Genomic DNA, 25,445 nt, shown 5'->3' with positions numbered 1-25,445 from the left:
AGGTAGAGCCAGGGATTGAGTTTAAGATGAAAAGTTGACCTCTTGAATGAAAGAGGATAGCATTGGGGTTATGAGCATGCAGCTTTTCTCTTGTTTCTTTAACGTCTACCTGCCAGCCAGCGTCTCACTTTATTTCCTCTCAAGTCAAGTCTATTAACCAGCCTGATGAATGCCGCGGTCACTGACTGAACCGCCTCATCTATTAATCACTTGATCAGTTGTTTACTGTCACAGACTAGCTTCATACACAACGCTCCAGTGTTGGTGAAGCGTGTCTGCATTTGAAGACATATTGCATGTTTCACATACTTTCTTGAGACACTTGTTGTGATCTGTCGGAGCTATTTTTTTTTTGTTTTGCTTTTATGAGGTAGCCGAAGTAGCAAGAGATGGGATTTAATGCCAAAAAACATTTCCCTTGGATGTCTGAATTTCACAGTGTGTGTCTGAGCCACCTGGATTTTCACTTGTCAATATTTTTCCTGACAGAAGCAGTCGTGTTGAATCAACCTAGAATAGCGTGCTTTGCACACATGTGAAAGAAGTGAACCATCCTGCCTCGCACACTTCTTGTCCGCCATCCTCCACCTCCGCCGACACAAACAGCTCCCGATCCTGCTGTCAAACCGTGCTTCCTCAACTTCAGAGACAGCCGGGCCCCGAGCGCTCTGCGCCACACCGAATCAAACGCGTCACGGGCCGCTGGAATATCAAGGCTGTTAAGTCAAATGAGGCAACTCGTCTTCCATCGGAGCTTTGTCTTTCTGATCCTCCTCCGTTTCAGATTATCATGTCGGACTCTCAGATGTGTCCCAGCCTTGAAATGTGATTAATGTCACATTGAGTCTCTGAGGATTTGGGAGTGGGATTTGAACGCGGAATCAAAGGCGTTGCGTCTTTTATTGGGAATATGGGCAATCAGTGGGAAATGGCTGGATATAATGGCAACTTTAGGGCTATTAAGATTAGTGATGATTTGCGAAATTGCAAGTTTCTTTAGAGACTGGGGTGGTTTTAGGGCAGGGATGGATGCTACAATCCCACCCTTTAAGAAAGACAAGAGATGAAGTTTTCATATGTTGATATGCTCCGACAGAAAATCTGTCTGACGTTCGCAGCCAATTGATCATTAGTCATTGAAGTTTCGACAAACTGTGGAGTTTTATTCCAAAATGAGGTCTGAAAACTCTAAAATAAATCAATCACTGAGCCCATAAACAAATCAGAACTGATTAACAGGCTATCACACACTCAAAAACTGCATTAACAAATAATATTATTGACTAATAAAAAGAAGCAGAAAGCTTTATACTTTACAGTTCATACATTAAAGTGTAATTCATTTTACCTAACCCATGCAACATTTCACATTTTCCTCTCCACATTGCATGTGTGTGTGTGTGAACAGGTTTTGAACTAACAGAGTGAGGAGAATTTTAGAAAGTGAAGACGCTTTAGATGGGTCAGGATGAGGCGTTTAGTGATCATGGTTAAGGTTAGGATAAGGTGCTTGGAAATGCATTGTGACAATGAGTGGGTTATTACTTTTTGGGGGGGCTTTTTCCTACTCAAGACCAGTTAGCTGCAGGCGGCTCGTGCAATTGCGGACAAATGTCATGTCTGAAGTTGGAAAACAGATGATTTTTGGTAAAAGCTGCGTAGCTGAAAGCACTAATGGTGAGGTATACTGGCCATTATTGTTTTTAGGTAGCTTACCCAGCAGAGGCTAACTTTCATCATAAAACTACACCAGCCCCCGCAGGTGTTTTTAATAATCCCTATACTACTCTGCAATGCAGCATCACTGTATACTGGGAACTCTGGTGAAAACTCTTTTAGCCAAGAAAGCTCTAATCACACTCGAGATCACGCTTGTGCAGAAATACAGGAAATTCTGAGGTGTTCACAAACTTTGGAGAAGCACTGGAGGAAAATTACAAATGTGGTCCAGGAATTGAAATGTGGCGAGGAAACTGGCTGACAGATAAATAAGTTTTTTTTATTATTATTGTGGGTTAGGGTCATGTGGTAAAGGAAAAACATAGACATAGAAAGCTTTTTCTTTTTAGGTGCAGTAAAGCTTTCCATTTCTTTTCTCAGTTCTATTTTTGACTTGGGAGTTTGATCCAAAATGCCTCCTAACCACCACCGTCAGCCCCCCGCCCGGTCCTGTCACGTCCTGGTGTGACACTGTTTATGACGGAGTCCATTGAACACATCAGCGCGGTCACGGCTAATATTTATGCCGCCATATCGTAGACGTGCTCACATAAACATCAGCTTTCATGAGTCAATGGCACGCCGGAGCTATAGGCAAAGCGCTGAAATATTGATGGGCAGATGAAGAGATGAAAGCGAGAGGCAGCGAGAGAGAGGCGTGCTGGTTATATTTAGTATCTCAGTCTCCCCGGGATCTTCAAGCGCGTGTATTTTTGTCTGACTGGAGAGGTTGAATACAGCTTTTGTTTTATTTTGAGTGATGTTACGATAAGCGCTCACATGCTGTCTGCCCGCTGCTCGCTTCAATCTCTGTCTTAAATTCTTTGTTTTTCAGCAGGCATGTTTTTGGGGCAGCTCTGACAGGCGCCAGCGGCTGAGGAATATTTTGCATTTAATGATACAGGACCACGGCGGTGACAGGAAACAGATATTTTAGACCCACTTTCTAGATTGTTGGTGGGAATTCTGCTCGTGTTTATTGCCCAAAACGTTGCTCACACAAGAGTTATGCTTTGACATTTTTAACGTTAGTGTCTTGATTTTTAAAAGGACCTGGCTTTGATTATTAATGAAGCAAGAGCATTTTGCTCAAAATATTTAGACAGGCCTCTAGATATAACTCAGAACATGCAAAAGCTTCCAGGAACTGCTTTTAGTCTAAATAACTATTATCTTCTGTCAGTCAACGATAAGGGCAATAGCCAAATTACATGGTAAACCTAAGTGACAGCCTTTTTCTCAGTAGTTCTATTTCAGCTTTTGCTTTTGTGAACTTCATGCATTTTATTTATTTAAAGGCACACTCCTGCAGTTAAGCATTGCAACAACTCACTGTAAAATCATATTAGATAAATACACCCCAAATACAGAGGTGGTGGAACTTTCAGCCCTGAGTCACGTCTGCAGGCTCCTCTCAGGCTGCTTACAGTAACGTCCACCAAGAGGATCGGACGAACCTGTACTTTGCCTGCAAGACAAAACCCGGGCCACACACTCTGAAGCTCGCTTTCCACTTCTGGCAAAGCTTTAATTGCTGTGAGCGCACAGTAAAACTGAGGGCAACTCTGATGAGTAATACTCGGAGCATCGCTAATCTGGATTTTGGCGGCGGGGCAGTAAGAGGACACATGCCCCCAGTGGACTTTACTCCCTTGTTAGTACCAGTGATCTTACTGCTCGCTTTAACTATGTGTTTTAGCATCACAAATGCTGGATCCTGCACTTCTCTTCGTGCAGATTTCATGAGATTCTCCATGTCTGGTAAATCCACCAGACTTACAAACTACGGGCCTCCAGTTTGCTCTCTGTTGTAAATGACATCATCAGGATTATTTTCTCCTCCAGAGCCGTTGTCCACTTTTTACGACTGTTTTCACAAGTGTCTGTAAAATCAGAGAGGTGCCCCTTTGAAAGAAGCAATATCACCAGCCTTGCTCATCTACAGTACTGAAAACCAATGAAATAGCAACATGTCGTGGGCCCGATAAAGCGCTGAGTGATGTTTGTTGCTCAGGCCACTTTTACACTAATCAATGCACGTCATGATAATGTCACAGATTTACCAGAGTAATTCATAGGAAGATGTTGTGGGATATGAGACAAACATTGGTTCCACATGCACACTGTATGTATACACTGATTTTTGTTGCTAAAAGAATCAGCTCACTTGCTTATGAGGCTATATTGCAATATATTGTTTTGGTATCAGTAACATCTCCACTTCATGCAAAATGAAAAACATTTTTTTTAAAACCTGGCTTCCTCTTGACCCTTTGAGCCTCCCTCTCAGTGTGTAAATAGAGGCGACAGTGGCTTGGCAGGGATTCATTTGTCTGCACCTCAGCTCCCCGCCCTCCCCTCCAACGCTGACTTCACCGACTTAAAGTGACAATGAATTATTCAAATTAGAACGCCTGGAAATTTTTGATAGGCTATTTTTAGCCCCGGCGTCTGGTTGGTTGCCAAAAGCTATGGGTTTAGAAGGGTTCCCCGAGTGAGCTGGCTGTCATGTCACAGCGGGCTGTATAACGAGGGCGGGGAGGAAGTGTGTGTGTGTGTGAGCGGAGGAGAGGCTGACGGAGAGAACGAGGGGAACGGCAAATCCTCCTGTCATGTGGAAACGCTGCTGTGTTTTCCTCCTTTCTTTCATTAGGATTCGGGCATCTGTTTTCGCCGCTCCTCTGTCAGTTGTTTACTCTAAATTAGCGATGAAAACAATTTACTGAAACCCATCCTTTGAGTAGAGTGAGTGACAGCAAAACCCGCTGTTGTTTTGTCATCTGTCTCTACTAAAAACAACAAAAAACGTCTTTTATTATGTTGAAGGAAAAGGAGCTGGGCAGCGAGAAAGAGGGGAAACCCTTTCTCCCTGCCAAAGAGCGCAACCGTTCATTTTCCCCTCCGCTGCCTCCTCCGCCTCCCATCTTTCTTCCCCTTTGCGATTCACCATCTTGAGCTGTCAAAAAAAAAAAAAAAATCGAAGGAAAAGGTGCCGTTACCATGGCGCCGGCTGATCAAGGGAAAAAAGTGCAGACCTGTGGACGACAAAAACATGCTTTTGTTTGGGGACTTCACTGTAATCTAGGGCAATTCATTACTAGTCTCCTCTTCCTCACTGTCTCTGATATTCCCTGGGACTCATCACTGTCCTCCCAGGCACTCGCTTTATTTTTATCCTGCTTTATTTAATAAGAGAAATATCATCCAGCCTTCTCTCTATAGAATAAGGCTGAGATGGAAATCAATTACTTGGCGGTTTAATTATGTATGCGCTACGATGGTCTTTAAATGAGCCATTCAGCTAACTACACTGCATAATGTTGATTTAACCACTGTTTAATTTTAGAATGGGGAGCTGGATGTGACAGAACTTATAAATACAGACATCATGTCTTTTTCCCAGCCTGCACCGTTCTCCTCCTACAGGCAGGCTCAGTTATCACACAGCATGTCTGAGCAGACATATTGGATGTGTGTAGAACTAATGGCCCGGACTCTTAAGAAGACAGCCATGAAAAGGTTCAGTAAACCCGCAGGACCTGTTAGAGGGTCCGTCCTTTCAAATGCACCCTGTGCAGACGAGCTTCACTCAAAGAGTTCAAATTCTAGTCAGGATTTCGAGGTAGATGAAGATGCCGCATGTGGTAAACAGTCAGTCTTTAGGATGCACAAGATGTAATAGAAGAATTTTCTGCGCTCACCTCCTCACCACACGTGATTTGTATTGTATGTTTTCAGCAGACTGTACCGTGCAGAGTGAATTCCAATGAGTGCAGCGGCAGAAAGCAGCATAAATAAACATGTGGACCACTTTCCACTTCACTCACACTTTAAAGGTCAGAAAAGTGAAACGGGAGAAAGGTAGTGTGTACGTTTAGCCTACATTTCAGCAGGTGGACTTAGTGAAAGAGCGAAAAGAGAGTAAAAGGATGACATTTCCCAGGCTCACAGTGTCTCAGCCCTGCATCTCTTCTTCTGGTACGCTGATGCCACAAATGCTATTTCCCTGTGTGTGGCGAACGATTTCAGGTGGCTGACAGTGGTGTGTAGATACTTTAGCAGTTGCCGCGGGGATTCAAACCTATTAATAAAATGTGTGTGTGTGTGTGTGGCTTTCATCACCTCTCCTGTGTAAGCAGAGTGTAAGAAGCATGCAGGTGACAAAGACAACAGAAGGAGCTGCATGTAAACATGTGACCACAGATACCAGCCTGCTTCTTTGTGCATGTGAGTGGGAGCAGGGTGTGTTCATCTCCAGGCATGTTTATTAAAACTGACATTCATATAGCACTGTTTTGTTTGGGTGGGAAATAGTGCTGCCAGTTAGCCGGTGTGTATACATGAACATTAAAAAATGATCTACATACTGTACATAAATAGAAGTTTTGCTGATATGGAGAAGGCTGTTGATCGACTGCTCAGAAAGGTCAGCATAACAGTGTTAGGTCAGAGTAAAATGCTCAGCTAAAGTTAGCAAAGCCGCTCGGAGTCGGCCTTTTTCCGACTCCATCCAGCTGCCAGAACCTCTAACCTGGTGGGATGGGGGGTTGCCAAAACTCATAAACAATCAGCCGTGGAATCTATTTGACTTTTGTTTACAAGCCCCGGTTCATTGGTTACCAGGCAACGTGAAGAGAAGGAGGGAGGGAGGGAGGCAGAGGAGGGATGGATTCATGGAGAGAGAGAGAGAGATGCTCCTGTCATTAAGTAGGTGATCAGTGTCGCTCCCTGGCGTGTTGTCAGTAACGTGGGCTGGTGGTGATGTGGAGGAAAAGGGAGGGGGGGGGGGGTCGCTTTGAAGAGACACAACACTACTGAGTGACAGACACAGAGCAACAGACGGAGGGATATCTCTTGCCGGGGGTCTCTGCTTCCAGCTGGAGCTGAGCTCTGTGTCTGTGGGAGAGCGATGGAGGCGACAGCTCTGCCTGCGTGCATCCTTACTTCTGCACGTATATGCAGCCATGTTAATTGACTGTAAGATAAGGGCTAACTGTCGCCTTTAGCAACAGTCAGTTTGTTTAGTTTTATTCCCATTAAAGACCTTATCTTGATGTAATTTTCTTAAGTCTGATACTGACTGACAAGGATGAGTATTAGGAACATGTGCAGCATTATGAATAGAAGATTGGTACCACTTTGTAATCAGGCAGCCTTTATAAAAAGGTTTATTCACTAACTAATTGCTTAACCCTGCAGTCATTCTTTTTATTTTTATTTTTTTGGCCACTTGGGGGCAGCAGAACAAGCCGTCCGCTAATAATACACATATATTATCACCTTATGTTGGTATGGCTAAGGTGTTCGCAAACACTTATTTGCACATCCAGAACACACAGAGCAACATTAGCATTTGTTTACGCTGCTTTCACACTGCAGGTCTTAGTGCTCAAGCTGGATTTATTGCTCAAATCTGATTATTTTTTTGTTTGACTGTTCACATTATTTTTTAAGTGTGGTCAGTTTTAGATTCTGTTATCAACCGCTCACGGTCCTGAGCTGACCTGCAGGTGGAAAAGAACAATGACGCATCATGTGACATGACGCAGCACGGCGTCAGATGGAAGTAAACAGAGACCGCTGAAATGAGCGCTTATGGTTTCATTTAGAAGTTGATGTGCAGTGGGAGCCAGCGAATTTGTGAGAAGATGATAACAAGGTCAAGGATGAGGAGAAAGAGAGCCAAATCTTTAATTGCGGCTTTGTGTGGAGCTGTGGCTGCTGCTTCTGCACGGAGGTGTGAGCGGATGCGGAGTCGGAGCCAGGAGTGGTGGGATCGGGACGTGAATGGCTGCACAGAAACAGATTTCATCCAAAATGAAAGGATGTCAAGGGCTGCTTTTAACTCCACCTGTCAGCGTCTCTCCACAAGAGTCTCACAGCAAGACACTGAAGTGAGTGACATTAAGTCCCGTCAATTCTGATGTGACTGTCGTGACTGAGGTCGCACTGCAAGAAATCAGACCTGTATCTTGGGCCTCTTGTGTCTGCAGTGTGAACAAAGCCTTGGAGTCATGTTTTCGGCAAACCACCAAATCACTCTCCTCCTAGGTCTGGGTTGGTACATTAGCAGCTGATTGTGCCACTAGTTTCACCAGCTCCTTTGTATGTGGCAATAATGCAGTTATAGATGTACATAAATACTTGTGAGTTTCGTGTAAGTCAGTTATGTTGGTCAGAAAGCCATTAATTATAGGCTGTGTGATCACATTAAGTGATATCCTCGAATCTTTCCCTACGTAATTTGCTGAAGCGGAAGAAGCCATCTGATTGGCTACAGATAGCCATGACAGCAGAGTGTCACACACACACACACATAATGCAGTGAAGTACACACGACAAACTGTTTGTGAAGCTGCTTCAAAGGTCTGTGGATTTGTTCTAAATTTATATACAATGATAGCTATTTTTGTATGTATGCATACATAAAAACCAAAATTCATTTGTGAATCCTTCTGTGTAGATGCATCAGTATCGAGACTGATCTGACTCCATACTGCACTAATGAAGGGTTATATCTACATGAGCTAAATCTGCTGGTGACCAGGCTCAGGGTGGGTTTACCCTCCACACATCACATATATGCTGATGAGTGGTGGATGCATTCATGTGGACGTGCAGTTTAACACGTCTGCAGACTTCATGTGTGTTCACAGTGGAAAAGCCCTAAATCCAGATTGAAATTAGAACTGGGCAATCATGCAGAAACAGAAGGCAAACCACATACGAGCTCAAACCCCCAAACCCCACAGGTTTAATTATGTCAGTGTGTAGACGTGTGTCAGTGTGTGTGTGTGTGTGTGTGTCTCTTTGACTTCGTTAGCACCTCTGGGGTCCCCTTGGCTTGATGATGTCACGGCGGCGTACGAAGGACCGAAGCAGCGGCTTGGTGGATGGTGGTCTCAGGCCAGGACCGGAGCGCACAGCCTCCACTCATGGTGTCAAACAGATGGTGGCAGTCCCAAGGTGGTGGGGGCAGCGAGCGCTCTGATTGGCCAAGCCAGCAGGGCGGTTTCTGAAACAGAGCCTGAGCAGAGTGATGGGCTGCCTGGTTGTGTGTGCGTGGGGGGCGGATTTTCAGTGGGAGGATGCCAAGGTTTGCCCATCCAACGTGTTGCTGTGCCAACAGATGAAGGGATGTACGGAAAAAATGTGTGACCCCATGAGGGTCGATCTGTTTTTAGCTCTCTGAGAGAGTGCTGGAGCTACCAGGATTCACCACAGAATGTTTCAAATGCTGGTAGTGTTCAATTAAAGATTGATTTTGGCAAATCTCAGTCACAAGATGACAAATCACGTTTTAGCTTGGCAGCTAATATTCAAATACTCAATTAGCTATTCCCAAATACTGCTTAACTATATAGAGGCTGGGCTCAAAATTCCCAAAATAAGTACACTGTATCTTTTCAGGCTCCACATGTGATGTGAAATGAAGAGCGCCTTCGCTAGCGGAAGAAATGATCCAACTTTTATGAAACTTTGTTGAAGTTTAAACAAGCGGGGGCACTAATTCACACAACAAAGGTGACATATTTAAGGAATGAGCTGACTGTTTACGCCGTCATCTTGTCACTAAACTGATAATGAGACGAGCTGCGTCAGGATGCGTCTGATTCAGCTCAGCAGGCGACGCTGGTGGGGTCACATTGTGCATTTGCTTTGCAGTAATTATTTAGAGCAGTATTGTGTGGGTGTGTCTGGAATAAAGGAAAACTTGCGTATTGACAGCTGGGAAACAAGGTTCTACACTGCTGGTTAGACTCCAGGCTGAAGGTAGTTTGGTTATCAGTAGCTGGACACACATTTTACCTGACAGAGTCTGAAGCTGACATTAGTTCAAGGTCAGATATTATTTAAACAGCCGCTCTGTTACTGGGGTTTGGTTCTGACAGCCGGTCTCATTTTGGATCCAGCTGTACGTAGACTGAAGCTAATGAATTACCGCTAACCTCTGTATTAATAGATTAAAATCACATTGGTTTTGCCTGCTGGGTAATGACATTATTTCATAGCGTATCAAGACACATTAAGATGACCAAAAGTAGCTCTAGAATGTTTTGAAGGCTCTATTGATCCAGTCTGCTGTAAGCTCTAGGAAATAAAGCATACATGAGCTGACCAGAGGCTGCAGGTTAGTCACATTTGATCTATCGCTGATCGTTGACAGGCCCGTTCATCCACTCTAACCTGCAGACCACCAAGTTTTTCCTTTCCATTAGCGCTGTAATGCGACGTCCGTGCCGGTGTATCAGTTACCGTTTACAACCTGAGGCCGCATAGCTCCAGTGTCAGCGTCCTGGCCCGTCGGCTGTGGGGGCTCCGGGCCAAGTGGCAGATGTAATCCCCAGGGGGATCGCGTGATCGAAGCTGTTTGAGCTGGCATTTTCCTCATGTCGCTTCCCTCGGCCGCGGACAGGCGGAGTTCCAGGGAGTGGCAGAGACATCTTGTAAAAAGTGATGTGATCGTGAGGAAGGCCTCCCTGCTTCAGGACTGTGACAGTGATCACATCTCATCAGTGTCTGTGGTGGTGATAGGGCTGCTGACTGAACCTGTTAAGTCCTAATAACGGACTCTGTTTGTACAGTACATCTAAAAATACTCACAGAGTGTGTGGTTGAAAACACAGCGCCTGTGGAAGAAGCATTTCAGGAATACATCCACTTTACATTCCCCAGTTCCTTAGAAATGTATGTCGTGTGCCCAGTTCTTCCTCACTAACAAGGACTAACGCAGCATGGATGTGGTGATAACATGTGTCAGGAAACATGTTTATGATTGATCCTTTCCTGGAGGAGACTTCCTGCTCTTCCTGTGGGTATCGAGTGACTGATTGGAATCTGAGCTGAATGTGATGCAGCACTGATATGAAAACATTCAACTCGGGCACAATGAAATAACGCTAACAGAGAAACGGGCAAAACAAAATGAAGCTCCTACGTGCCTGTGTACTGTGGATCATCCAGCCAGTTGTTGTGTGCAGTGAATAAGAAAAAATAACAGCAAATGGTTTCTTGTAAGGGGAGAGACAAAGAGCTTTGATTCAGTCACACTTAAAGCAGCACTAAAGTATAATGCCTTGCTAGTTGCCCATGGAGACTGAATGTTCATTCCATTCTGCAGTCCAAATGTGTTGGACAGGACAGACCTGTTCTGACAATCTGGTTCTTAATCAGGAGAGTGCAAAAAATGTGCAGTTTGCCCTTAGCAGCGTTGTCTTTATACCAATACCAAGTTTTGTATCACTATACTTGAAACTGAAACAATACTGATTCAATACTTGATGCCCAATAGATCAGAAATCACCATCCAATCTTTGGGCTACTTGTAGGTCAGTTAAATGGTTTTGCTCGAGCTCTGCTATTAGAACAGGTTCGATGAGACACGTGGACAAACAGTATGCTGTTGCAGTAAATTCTAATACTGAGTTGTTATTAAGAAAAAAGTATTGAAAAAGTACCTAAATTTCAGTATGCTGCCCAACGCTACCCCTTAGCAAAAGTGATGGTATCATTGAAATCAAAGGGGTACAGTATTACAGTATTTCTATCCATATATATTCTATACTTGCAAAAAAGTGCCTTTAAAAAGTGCCTTGGACCCTATTTTCCAGTGTTTCTGTGTGTAAGTGACTAATGGGAACAACAATTTTTGAAATTGGTCCAGTATTGAGTGCGAGCGCTGCAGCCGCAGCCGAGAAGGAGGCCGCAATGTAGGCTGGTCAGGTGTGCACCGCCAAAGTACGTCCACTAAAAGCGTTTGTTTTTGCCACTGACAGACTCAGATTGTTATTCAAAGTGTCTGATGACATTATGGAAAGTATCCCTGCGGAGACAGACCTTTTTGTTAAAGCCAGAACATTATGATAATACATATATTTTATACATATATATGTATATGTATATATATATATATATATATATATATATATATATATATATAGTCATCTGACATTGTTGCTGGTGTTAAATTTCACAGTTTCACAGAACACCTGGTGAGAACAGACAGTCTCTGAGGACTGACCCCCCTCCTCACCCGCAGCCTGTCTGCTATTTCGCCGTACCCTCCCCGTGCTGCACCCTAACCGGGCCGTCACGGCACATGTTGAGTCAGACGCGAAGGTCACGGGTTCGACCTCTGCAACAGCCGCCTTGGCCATTATCAGCTGTGCCGATGAGCGAGTATCTCAACAGCTAAAAGCCTTAAATCCAATGAAAAAGATGGTGAAAGAACGGGGCGAGTCCGTGGGCTAAATTAGATCTGCATTGTTCAGAGATGGTCCGGCTGTGCTACAGCCGCCCTGCGCTGCCTTCAAAGAGCGATTTATAGAAGTGCCGGACTTATTTAGCATGCAGAGTGTGTGTGCTGGAAATCAGGATATCGAGAAGCATGTGCCTGTTGCAATCACATGGCAGAGTAGCGCCTTTGCATTTTTAATGTCTGTCATAAATAACCTTGTGAGGCTGTGTGTGTGCATGCGTGTGCGTATAAACAGGGGCATAGGTGTGTGCGCCTGCATGTTAGTATACCGCGCATGCATGTGCGTTTGGCGTCCGGCTCGTTTAATGTGACATGATTCAGCTGTTAAAGGCCGGTGTGCGCTGGTGAGATGATACATCCTCACTCTGCAGACGTGAACACAACAAAATTACAGCCCAGCACGAGACGGCAGTTGTCATTAGTTGGCGCAGCATCCGAGCAGCCAAAGGAAGCAGCTCAGGTCGTCCAGCTGTTCCTTTTAGCCAATGTCATGGTGATAAGGAGGCAGAGATAAAGACACAGAGAGGGGTGAGACAGACAGAAAGTTGAGCTGAGCAGCTAGGAGAATTGCAAAATCCACCCTAAAACACCTCTAATGCATAATCAAAACTGTCAGCAGGGTACCATGCATTTTTGTAATTATTTTGTTGTTCTGTGCTGCATTATTTTTCTATTTCTAGTCAATAACTGGACAAGGTAGTAAGGAATTGTTGGTCTGATGCCTCAAGTACATCAACTGGAATAGATGGCAGAGGTGGGGAAAGACTCTCATGTTTAGAACATGTGGGCATTCACGTCATAACACATGACAGCACTATATCCATCACATCTCCACCCATATTGTTTGACTTTTGAGACACTTTCATATCGGTAAGCACCAGCTTGGAAATATCAGAGCTCTGCAGTTGTAAATACAATTTGAATATTGAGGTGATTTGAGGTGTACAAATCAGAAACTAACAACATGAAGACGGCATGAGTCCCTCATAATAAAAGTTTTCAGCTGCACTTGTTTTGCACTGACGTAGACCGATGATTTGTGTGCTGTGCTCTCCGGCGAGGCCTCTGTTAGCGTGGCAGTACAGTCCAAGTGAACATATATTCACTGTTTGTGAAAGTGGAGATGTTTGGGCTGGTTTCACTTGGCAGTCGACACCTCCGGAGAGTGACTGTGTAAATGTGGAAGCTCTTCAGTCTCATAAAACTAGTGTGAGGAAGTGTCACAGGCTTCCTGAATAAAAAAAAAAAGACTGCTTTTTACCAACCTTCCGCCTTTATTACAATGGCATTTTGTTTATTTTCAACATGCAACAGTTTCTGTCGCCTCTCATGATCACATTTCTTAGCAAAAGTGGTCAAACGGCACAATCCTCCACATACAGTACGCTGCACGGCATAGTGTTACTGTGCAGGTTTACAAGTGAGATCAACAGCACAAATGGTGTCTTGTTTGCTCCCGCCTACGACCTATTAGTCTATAGAAGAGGAAAAAGACTCTATTTTCCGTATTAACAGCAGCCTCAATAGACCCGTGCGGTCACAAGCCTGAGCTGGAAACATGAAAACCAGGCTCTCTTTCAGTTCATCAGTACTCTACGTGGTACCAAATGCAAGTCGACATAATGAGGCTGAGAGAAAATGGGTTAAACATGAAAGAAAAATTACAAGGTTTGAGTCGAATTTAGTATTTGAAATGACAGTGTTTATAAAAGACATGCAAGCACAACACTTTTCCCAAAAGTAGAGTGTGTGTGAACATTCTGTCAATAGGAAGCTTACAGTCATGCAAGGAGGCTGAATAACATTAAGTGTTGGCATATACTGTATATTTCTTTGAATTGGTGCTGAGTGACCTCATCATACTGTCATTGTGCAACATGCAGGGCTGTAAAAACATGCCAGTGAATGAGCCAGACAAACACACACTCTCACGAAACGATGAAGACATATGCACGATATATAAAGAGAGCGCATGCTAACAGAAGCCGAGTGAATGCACGCACGCGGTTCAGGAGCGGGGTGACCCAAATAGTGGCGATGGTATTTCGAGAGTGTGTGAGTCATGCAATCCGAAAACAAGGCAGGGTGTGAAACGACTTCTTTAGAGCTCAGTAGGCAGAGCGCACCAGCGGAGGGATTGTGGGAGGAAGGTGGAGAAGGAGCATAGTAGGCTGCATGTGTGGAAATCTGCTCCGTCTAGCTCTCGGAGAAAGCCGTGGATGTTTGCAGATTGAGCCCGAGAGTCTTCCAGGGCAGCGAAAAAGCTGGATGTGAGCTCTGCATCTGACAGGTGGCTCCGCAAACACTTTGCAAAAGAACACCAAAACAAAACAAGATCTGTGTGTGACTCATCATCTCATACTGCTACCATACAGCTTCAGCCACGGTGTATCCACATGGTATCATTTTGCCAGCCAAAGATCAAAGTTACTCATAATCCTGATTTTTTTTTTTTTTCTTTTGATAACAGGCTCAAGTAGTAGTGCTTCATGTTGATGCATCTTAGCCTTAATTTGGTGTTATCCATGTGCTTTCCTTTGTTAATAACATTTGAACAAATTCAATATTCCATGACATCACCTTGTCTCGTCCCTACCACCTCGCCTAAAGCCGGTGAGCATATTGGTTCCTAATAAAAAGTCCTTATGCCTGTGCATTCCTTCATGTTGGCATTAAATATGAATGAAGGGGTTACCAAATAGCACCCAAGAGGACTATTTGAGTGTCCCTGTCTCTGCCTGACTTTGCCTTTGGACACAGTTACCCAGACACAAGGGGGACGAGTGAGAAAAGACAGCTTTCATTTGGAGCCAGTTTAACATTGTAGCACCTGTGTTGTGTTCTATATTGAGGCAAAGAAAAAAAATGATCACAGACAGTGTTGGAGATGACAGAATACTGAGAACTGTCTGAGCAGAGCATCGGCACATTTGTTGAAAAGGTACCAAACATGCCAGAGTTTAGCCAACTAAATGGTTGGCTTCTGGCTGATTGTCATAGAAAAACAGCATGTCACCGTTCAAGTGCCACTAATTCTGCAAATTAATGAATAAATAAGAAGCAGAGTGGGAAAGTTCTTGACCTTGGAAATGAGTGGTGAGGAGTCGCACGTAGACAAACATTCAAAAAGTAAATTGCTCAACACTTCAACATGATGATGACATGAAAATACAAAAGCACAGAATAACTACAGTGCTCGAATATAATCACCTTTTCCCACTTCCACACTGATCCTGAAGTCTTATGTTTGCTTGGTTGAGTTAACCTCTTTCCTCCTTGATTTACTGCCAACTGCCCGACACACCAGGCGCGCTAAATTAAATCTGACTGCACCTGCGTTCCCGTGCTACATCCCCATCAGGAGCAAGAGGGGAGTCTGTGTTTGTTTGTTGTTCTTGGTAATAGATTGCTCGTCTCTGTGGAGTCCATTCAAATTGATGGAAGTTAATTAAACTTGTCTGAGTTCAGTCTCTTCCTCAAGAGTAAATTGAGATTGATCTGGAGTGTCAAGGTGCGAACAATTAGAAATATAACATAACGTGTTTCCTGTTTTTCTTCTCTCCTCTCCTGTAGTTTATTGCCTTTGCGTCTTTGTTCTTCATCCTGGTCTCCATCACCACCTTCTGCTTGGAGACTCATGAGGCTTTCAACACCATCATCAACAAGACTGAGCTGATGCGGAACAGCAGTGTGCCGGACTCAGGCCCGCAGTACGAGATTGAAACTGACCCTGCGCTCACCTACGTGGAGGGCGTTTGCGTCTTCTGGTTCACCATCGAGTTCCTGGTGCGCGTGACCTTCTGCCCGGTCAAGTTGGAGTTCGTTAAGAGCGTTCTCAACATCATCGACTTCGTGGCTATCTTGCCTTTCTACTTGGAGGTAGGGCTAAGTGGCCTTTCTTCGAAGGCTGCCAAGGATGTGTTGGGTTTCCTCAGGGTGGTGCGCTTTGTTCGTATCCTGCGTATCTTCAAGCTAACGCGTCATTTCGTGGGGCTAAGGGTACTGGGCCACACATTACGGGCCAGCACCAATGAATTCCTGCTGCTCATCATCTTCCTGGCGTTGGGAGTCTTAATTTTTGCAACCATGATCTACTACGCCGAACGAATCGGCGCTAAGCCCAATGACCCCACTGCTAGCCTCCACACCAAGTTCAAGAACATCCCCATTGGCTTCTGGTGGGCGGTGGTAACCATGACAACGCTGGGCTATGGCGACATGTATCCAGAGACCTGGTCGGGCATGGTCGTCGGCGCATTGTGCGCCTTGGCCGGTGTGCTGACGATAGCCATGCCTGTGCCCGTTATCGTCAATAACTTTGGGATGTACTACTCGCTGGCCATGGCCAAGCAGAAGCTGCCCAAGAAGAGGAAGAAACACATCCCTCAGATGGTGCAGGGAGGGTCCCCCACCTACTGCAAAGCTGATCTAAACACCACCTGTAACAGCACTCAAGGTGACCTGTGCCACGTCAAAGGGAGCAGGGTGCTAGAACGCAACCGCTCAGGTAAGACCATATGGTCAGATTAAGACTATAGAGGGGAGAAAATTATGAGCAACCACACCTCAGCAGTGAAGAGCAGGTTTCACCCAGTGGTTTTATACATGTAGTGACAGCAACAAGAAGCCACAAGGGACCTCATCTCAGGTAGAAAGCAGTGGCCGTTTGACAGATTCCCCCTGAGACTAGAAATGGTTTTCCCTTGGAGACTCAAGAGCACCACAGCTGCTTCCTCACAGAACACTGAGCTCTTCTGCCTCGCAGTCTTCATCCCTGGTTGCCACAGTGATGAGAAAGGCAGTGCACGAGGCACAGAGAGTAGGACATGGCTGTGTGAAATAGCTCATGCTAATAAGAATTCAGAGTGTCCAAGTCTTTCCTCCAGGAGGGATTGTTCATTTGTTGGTCAGTCCGTAGGTGGCTGTTTTTCCCTCTGGGCCTGTGTCAGTAATTTACTCTTACACATCAGATATTGATGGAAATTAGTGTCGACCCCCGTATGCTGACTTTCTTTGAATTCTGCAGCAGACACTCCTGAGGGTAGGTGCGCACTCTGGGCTCTTCACAGTCTATTTGTTTATTAGGTCTCAGAGTCTTATATTTAATAAGTATAGAATAATTCATGCCTCAGCTGAAGGCACAAACAGAATCAATCTGGTTTACTCACCTCTATGATTTCCTTAGAGGTCATTTAAAATATACAGTCTGCAAGGTTACATTGCTCTTCAGTGTCCTTTAGATTGCCTCATGCTTTATGTTTCAACATGAAAGCTTCCATTTAACATATATACTGTCTGTTCAGTCACATGTGAGAGGGCAAGCCAGTTTCTGGGGTTTATTCTGCCACTTCAGTATCAAATCAAAGAGTCATTGTTTCAAAAAGAAAGGTAAATCTGCCACTTTTATAACTGTTCGCTGACAGAAAGCTTGACAGACATAGTAACAGTCAGTTAGACTGCTTAAAAAACAGTAGTGTTATTTTATCTATTAACTAATTCTTTGAAAAACCAAAAGCAAAAATAGGTACACATAGAAGAGCTGATGGAGTTTAATACATTTTCAGTCATTCCAATGGACATTGCCAGTTGTTGCCTCTGCCACTGCATTTTCAATCTCTGGAGAGTAACGCCACGTCCGGCAGACGTTATATAGACAATGCTTTGGGACGTAGCTCCACTTTTACAAGCTGAGGGAAATATATTACACTCTCCTCCTTTATTGTAATGATGGAGTATGTCATCCAACAGTGTGGCTTTTTTAGTGCTTTTAGCAGATTTTGGACAGGGGCAAAAGCTAGCTTATACTGGTTAGTCTGATAAATTCAGTGCTGGTGTTAACAATAATGTGAACACCAACCTAATCATTATCTGTTCAGCATGGTATATGCATGGGTCCCACAACTTTTATAACATTTTTATTGTTAGAAAATCTCTCATTGCTCATAAGAAAGCAGTGTGTGTGTCTCATTCACCGGAGCTCCACACACCACCCGACCTTTGACCTGCGCCGTAGTGCTTGTGACATTTGATGCAAGCTTTTTATGTGGGAGGCTGTTTGATGTTTGCTGTGGACTGTGATTACCTGTCGTCACCCCACACTCCAGTAATCCAGTCGAGTTTTCTTTATATGGCCCAAAATTACTGATCACAGTATAAGTCCTCTGTCTGACTTGAACTTGATAAGAAATCACATGCGATTCTTGTTTTCATTGTGGAAATATTACACTGAAGAAATGCGCTGCAGAGAAAAGTTGCACAAGGTTAAAAGCCAGACTGCAGGGAAGTACTTTAGTTGCCCGGCAACTTGTATCTTAGAACGGAGGGATAAGATTAAAACAATTTCTAACTATCCTATTATCTAATTATTTAGTATCTCTGTTGAATTATTGATGCTGCTACTGAAGCTTTAATGGAAGGGTGAGTTCATTGCTTAAGGCTTTTTTATTATTTAATCTACTTTTGTAAACTCTGAATTCAAAGCTTAAAAGCCTTTATTTCAGAATATTATAAATTGTATGGATTGGAGAAACTGAATGTTGCTGGAACCAGTGAAAAATATGTCAGCTCTCTAACCTGGCCTGTCCCCCCTCGCAGTGCTGTCAGCAGACTGCAGCGGGGGCAGTGACCTGACCATGTCTCCAGAGGAGAGGGTCCCCATGCGAAGGTCCAGCACCCGGGAACAGGACCGCCGGAGCGGGGGGACGTGCTTCCTGCTTGCTGCTAGTGACTACACCTGCCCTGCAGATGGAGGGCTACGAAAAACAGGTAACTGCATGTGGAAATCAAGTGCTTTTTTAATATGATTGAATTGAACTTTAGATAAATGTTATGGATTAATTGATTATGTTAGTCATTTCATAGAGTCTTTTAAAAACCATGCAATGTTTTCTTGTCTGAGAGAATCATTCTGGAATCCATGCTTGCTATTGTGCATCAATACTGATTCATTAGTCATCATTATAAGTGTGAGTAAGGTTTCATCTGAATGGGATGTCCTGTGACCAGAGCAGTTTATCTCAGATATGTTTTGCCATCAGAATATAGACGCCAGACCGCACCATCTTAACAAAAGATCTTAGAATCTCAGTCATCAGTCAAAATCCTCATCAGCTGATCCGTATCCTTAGTGACGGGGACACCAACATCCCTGAAGGGGGGAAGCCTGGTTGTTCAGGCCTAGTCAGCTCAGGTAACGTAACCTGTCACGGCTCTCAGCAGTGACACACAGCACAACTTTTTCGGCAATTCTGAGGGGAAAGTGCTCCGTGCAGCTGACTCAGAACTGTTGCTTCCTTCACAATTTATTCATGTTTTCTTGTTGCCTGGAAACACTTGAATAAATTTCTGACCCTGTGGCTCACTTTTTTTGGATGTTGCCAGGTTCACTGCCCATCTACTGCTCCCAAATAGATTGTCCAGTGTATCATTGGCCCCTAAGGTGATGATACACCAGCAAATATTTCAGAGATCTCACAGAGGAATTAAAATAGTTCAAGTAATAGATTTTAATCCCATCAACTCATAAACATGTTGACTTCTTCATTTATAACATAATAAGATGCTATTTCAAAAAAAATACAAGCTACTGACATGTAAGTTTTTGTCTGACACATCAGACTTGTTGCATATATTCTATCTATTACAGTACTGAACCACAATAGTTTCATAAAGACAAAGTAAATAAAGAAGCAGGGTCATGCATATGTAGAAAGTTTAGTTTTCTTCAGAACAAATCAAGTCAAAGCCCTGTGATCGACCCTGCTCTAAGCCCCGCCCCCTTTGTAACACCTGTCAATCTTTCCATTCTTACATGCTCCATGACTCACATACAGAGAGCTGCAAAAAGCTGGTAAACATACTGTACATTTGATGGACATGATATGATGCTAACTCTGAAACATGTAAAGGAAATGAAAATAAAAGAGCAGCATTGTCCTTGAATTGCATGACAGACGTTCGCTCCAATAGTACAGATGTTTATGAAAGAACTAGGTCAGTTAGGTGAGATGCATTCTTTATTGTTAGTATTTTCAACATTATGTTTCACTTTTACATGAGAAAAGGTTTTGAAGATGAAGTTTAACAGATGAGTTTGGCAAATCCATCTCTGGTAAACTCCTCCATATCCAATACAAAGCATGACAGAGCTGCTAACATTAGCCTAAACGCTCGCGTAGTAGCATCTGGGTCCACTGTTGCAGTGAGCGTGTCAGTCCTCAAAGGACTAACGAACATTACCTGCAACCCAACATGATAATGTTTTTAGTCAATGAAAGTGCGCTAACCTGGCCTCGGAAGTAACCTCGGGTTAGGATACCTCTGCAGGTAGCTTGTTAGCCAGGCATGCTATTGTTAAGAGATTACATTAGAGCAGACAAACACACAGGTTAATCCACTCCTTTACACATTTGAGCTTATCTCTTTGGGTTTGGAAAGGTGATTAAAACAACACAGCCCTCTAAACTCTTTAGACTCTGAGTATCACCCTCACTGACCCCATGTACACCACTTTAGCATGCAGAGAAATGCAAAGCTTGACAGGCCTGCGGTGCCTACGAATGGTTGCTAAACTATCATTTACCAACAGCTGCTCGGGAATCTTAAGCAGTCAATTCCAGGCAATTTATACAAGAAGAATATATGAAGAAGTCAATTTTCAGTGTCAAACACTATGAGTTGACCATGGCTCTGGTAGCACCACCAGGACGACCTGATTCTTGTTTCTGATTGGACAATGTTGAAACTTTGCCTGCAAAGTTTACTGAACAATGACGCCTGACTGGATGTATAAACAGCGCGCATTGTCTCCAATCAAAAACATCACTCACAAAATTTGTCCTCAAATTTTGCTGTGAGATCTGTCCAGATGTCAGCCATCACCTTCTGTCCTGGAGCTAATCATCAGTGGAAAGGTCAGACTCAGAAAGGGCTTGACCTTCCAAACACTTTGACCCAAGCGAAAGGTCATCATGAAGGTCACAGCTGCTGAATTACCGCAGAGCCTTGTTGCTATTCCATGCCGCAGAAAAGGTCGTGAACTAAAATGTATGAAGTGAGCTGTTCCCACGGTGGCAATGAGGTCATACTGCGGCTGATTTGATAGGTGGTCCCTGCAGCTAAATCATGAAAGATGATGCTTTCAGTCTCTTTTTGACCACGGTGGAAAAAAAAAACATTTAGACTATATGTGAGGCCTAAAGCGTGTTTGTCAGATTAATTCCTCGGTTTTATCTCAAGCATCTTGAGGCTTTAATATTGTGTTAATCTGCACTGTGATGTGGAAGCGTTCCGCCTCGGCTAATTACCTTCTATCACAAGTTAACTGCTTCTCCAGGAGGCTAATCTAAATGTCCTGCTCTCAAAGTTATTGGTCTATAGCCTCATAGCACCGCTGTGCTCACTCTATAGCAGACAAATCAATGATATCATACCATTAGAGTGCCTCTCTGTAAATTGAAGATTTTGTTCAATTGAATTTCAGCTCCCGTTTGGTGAGAATTCGAATGAGATAATACATCATTCAGGTTTACTCATTATTCCGAAATGGGACAAAATCAAAACAGTTTGTTGATGGTCTTCAAGCTGGGTATTGAGATAGATGAGCAGGCTCAACCACTGTACACGTAGTCCGGATCCTCTAGAGGGCACGTCATGGTGGGCTCTCTCGCGGCAGGGCGCCTCGCCAGTCTTGTTTTTGGACGTAGGCGGTCAAGCAGCTGCGCCTTCGTCTCCGCTGCTTCAGTCGACGGTTGAAGTTGCCGCCACGCTGACGCCATAACGTGCTTTCTAGTCCCTGCTACCTGTTGGCGTAGACCCAGGCCGCCCTTTGTTCTGAAACAGCCCCAGCTTAACCCACCCCCTTCTCCTCAGTGAGACAAATGGGGCCGTATGCAGTATGGTAATGAGACCACGTTTCCATTAGCTGTTCCTCATCAGTGTTTACGCCAGCTGATTGGCATGCTCCATTAATGATCTGGCTGCTTTGGCTTGCTTGTTTATTTTGCACCAAGTGACTGAATGCAAATTTGCCAGCGTGCATCACATGCCGCGTTTTTACAAGTTTGAGCTGTCGTAAAGTGTGAATCTGTACAAATGATTGAAGCAGTAATAATAATAATACTTAAGGTCTTTTTACTCATCCTCATCATCATCAGTATGTGCAGGCTACAACCTGAACTTAAAGTCAGTAATATTTGACACATAATGTGTATGTTGGTAGTCTTAATGTGTATGTTATATATTTGGAATAGGTACCTTAGACATTAGTAAGATTTATCATCTTTAAACTATTTTTTGTGAGATAAAATACTAATGATGATGCCAAGAGATGAATGAGTGCTAATGTATGATTCTATTCTTTAACCTTACTACCTTAAGAATAACAATATCTCTTCTTTAAAGAATAGTTTTAACTTCGGCAGACTGGAGTTTTAATCACACAGGCATGTCTCAACGGCAGAGGAGGCTAAAGTAATCTGATTGGTTGAGTGAGTGGGCGGAGCCAAACAGCCATTTTTAGCTGAGTGACAACTTCAAATGCAACATGGAAATTGACCAAAATAGCAATGAAAGCAAATTCATTATTTCATTCACTCATAACTCATTAAGATCATTATGTTGGAATGTCAGCACGTTAGCTAACTGGTTAGCATGGCTATCTTGAAGTCCAGCTAAACTTAATGCAGACTTAATGTAGTCACAGATGCTCTAGAGCAGCTAATGTCAAACTCACGCTAAGTCCGAACAAGGCGCATTTGTCAACCTCCTAGTTGGAATTCAAAGTCAGAGACATTTATATTTTCCACTTGGTGAAAAGAAGCACAGAAGTGTCAAACCACAGGCTTAAGTGGATGCAAAGCCACCTGGCTGATCCTAAATAAAATCCAGTATCAACGCTAATACAATCAAACCAGCCCAAAGGACCAGCGTCCATGTTGCTTTTAATGATGTCCATCTAATGTCGGAAATTTCAGCTCCTTTTAAATTTTAGCATAAAAGTGGAAATAAGACAAGGCCTACCCAAACGCTGGCAGCAGTCACAGCCTCTAGGCTAGAAGACACAACCACCTTTTTACTTTTAAAGTGGACGTTTTAAATTTGTCACAGCAGGAAGCACACAGATGCGACTAAATCGCATTGGTGATGGCTCCTTTCCATCCAGGTGTGCTCGTGAGCACGTCATTAGTGAATGGGTGGAACTGGATACAAGTGAATGGTGCATAAACCTCCTTCTTGATCAGCTGAATTGACTGGATCAGAATTAATACTGGTTTTGACATTTTTGCTGAATGATGTGTGAGTCATAGCTTGACTCACGCTTACAACTAGAAGGCTGATTCAGACGATTTTTCCTGCCCGGCTGCTCATAATTACAGTCTGAATGATGTGGTGTGAATGCCTTGTTTTCAAATTAAGTAGCCTACTTTGAGAGCAAAGAATAAAATAGCTTATACTATTTTTGCTATTTTAAATGAGCTTACAACCTGTACTTCTAAATTATTCCCAAGCATCAGTTGGACTGTACATTTTCTGCTCAGATAGCGTTTTCTGCGTAGATTGAATGCATCCTCCACCAGGAAAACTGTGGTTCTTTGGCTCTACTCACCAAGGATTAACTCTTCCAGTGAGGTTATCTGTCCCTCTAGCAGCTCCAGCTCAGAGCAGCCGCCTGTCTAAGACTCCAATCTGCCTCACTGTCATTGTGAGGAAATGTGCTGTGCATGCACTCACCATACAGTATGTTACTGCTGCTCTGTCTCACTCCTGTCTCCTGTCCTGTCTCGGTTCACTCGGCTGGCTCGGACTCGGATCGTTGCCTGCCTGCCTGCCTGCCTGCCTGTGTGTGTTCATGTCCTGTTCCTGCACAACCACAACCACCACCACCACCACCACCACCTCTCGTTCGCCCCCTCATCTGAAGGCTATGAGAAATCCCGGAGCTTAAACAACATAGCAGGCATGGCCGGTAACGCCCTGAGGTTGTCTCCTGTGACCTCGCCCTACGGATCGCCCTGCCCGCTGCGGCGCTCTCGTTCCCCCATCCCCTCCATCTTGTGAGACGTCCAGCCCGGGGCCATTTTGGCCTAAACCACCCCACATCTTACCCCTCAAACCAACCACCTCCCTTTGGTATTATATCTGAGCTCTGTTCTAGATATTGTGACTAGTGGATAAGTACTTAACTTTGTAGCTAAGACTAATGTTAGTGGCATGGGCAACCTGAGCAACACCTTACTCTCCCCTTTTCCTTGAAGGTACATGTGCTTAGCTTACATCTTTAAGTAACTGGTCAGTTCTCCTGTGTCACTTGGAGTTCCCTTCAGTTCGATATTGTCGTACTATGAGACTTGCAATAAAAGAACTCCGACTGGTGGCTTCAGAGGTAGCAGCCATAACATTTAACAAAGGACAAATTAATAATCAGGGATATTAGATGTTGCTATATTTAGATACCTTGAAAAAGACGTGCTTCCAAAAAAAAAAAAAAAAAAGAGAAGTAAGAGAGATGTCACTTCGTTTTAACCTCATACAACTGTGACTGTGTTTGGTTTGCTACTTTATTTTTGGGATGGAGACGGGAGGGATGGGCGTCAGGACGGAGGATTGGTCTTTCGAGGCCGTGTTTCGACTCACACGAGCACACACGCCGCACAGTCAGTCACTGCTCACCTTCTGCGGGGCCTGCTCATGTTTTTGCATGGATCATCCTGTAACCATCGCCTGCAAGCAATGTGGTGAGGGGGGGGGCGGGACCAGGCAGATAGCGAGGAGAGCTTAAATATATACATTTCTTTATATGAGAAGGAGTATTGTTTTTTTATGTAATGTTATTATGTTGGGGTTTAGGGGGCTACACTCAACTTGTATTGTGTCTCATTTTGCCATTGGCTTCACCAACAATCCATCGAGCAGACTAAAAACACAGAATGCCGAATGGGTGTTCGTTTCTCTCTGCATGTATGCTGCTATTTCTGACTTTTTCCCCACTTCCTTTATGTTTTTTTGTTTTTTTTTCTTTGATGCGGTGCCACCAAAGTGCTGTTGTGTCTCTGGTTGTTTACTCACAGATAACTGCAAAGAGGTTGTCTTTACTGGTTTCACACAAGCAGAGAGCAGCGTTCTATCTTAATGGCTTGAGGGAAGGCACCGCCATGGTGGAAAGGTAACCTGCTGAACGAGTGTGGGGGTCACATTGCACCCCTCTCACCCCTTTTGGTTCTGACTGTATGTGCACTGAAACAGGGGTTATTCGGTAATCCTAATTCTACATGCCTGAACGTGGTTGCTGAGACAAGTGCAGACAAACATGCACTCTTGATGGCACCATTGAAGGTGCTGCTTGTAGCATTTTAATCAGTGGATAATTAGCACATTAATATTGAGACCTAAGTAGAATTAGTGATAGCAAATGAGGAGAAAAAACGCATTTTGCAATCAGATTTGGTTTGAAATTTGCATGATTTACTCC

The 25,445-nt window shown here is 43.9% G+C and overlaps 1 protein-coding gene across 4 annotated transcripts in view; it reads left to right on the top strand.

The window, feature by feature from the left end:
- The window catches only part of kcnc2 (potassium voltage-gated channel, Shaw-related subfamily, member 2), a 77,490-nt gene extending 52,269 nt beyond the window's left edge, over positions 1-25,221 (top strand). The window contains exons 2-4 of one of the 4 annotated variants that reach the window (XM_041963973.1): positions 15,551-16,484; positions 18,572-18,742; positions 25,045-25,221. In XM_041963973.1, coding sequence (XP_041819907.1) covers positions 15,551-16,484; positions 18,572-18,742; positions 25,045-25,106 — 1,167 coding nt within the window. In that variant the 3' untranslated portion in view covers positions 25,107-25,221. Of the gene's footprint in view, positions 1-15,550; positions 16,485-18,571; positions 18,743-23,897; positions 24,035-25,044 lie in introns of those variants that run through there. The other 3 variants (XM_041963972.1, XM_041963975.1, XM_041963974.1) reach the window with 3 other exon arrangements.
- The last annotated feature ends 224 nt before the right edge of the window (positions 25,222-25,445 follow it).

The sequence above is a fragment of the Chelmon rostratus genome, chromosome 22 (assembly GCF_017976325.1).
Source record: "Chelmon rostratus isolate fCheRos1 chromosome 22, fCheRos1.pri, whole genome shotgun sequence".
Taxonomy (NCBI): domain Eukaryota; kingdom Metazoa; phylum Chordata; class Actinopteri; order Chaetodontiformes; family Chaetodontidae; genus Chelmon; species Chelmon rostratus.
This window is presented reverse-complemented; position numbering and strand designations above follow the sequence as displayed.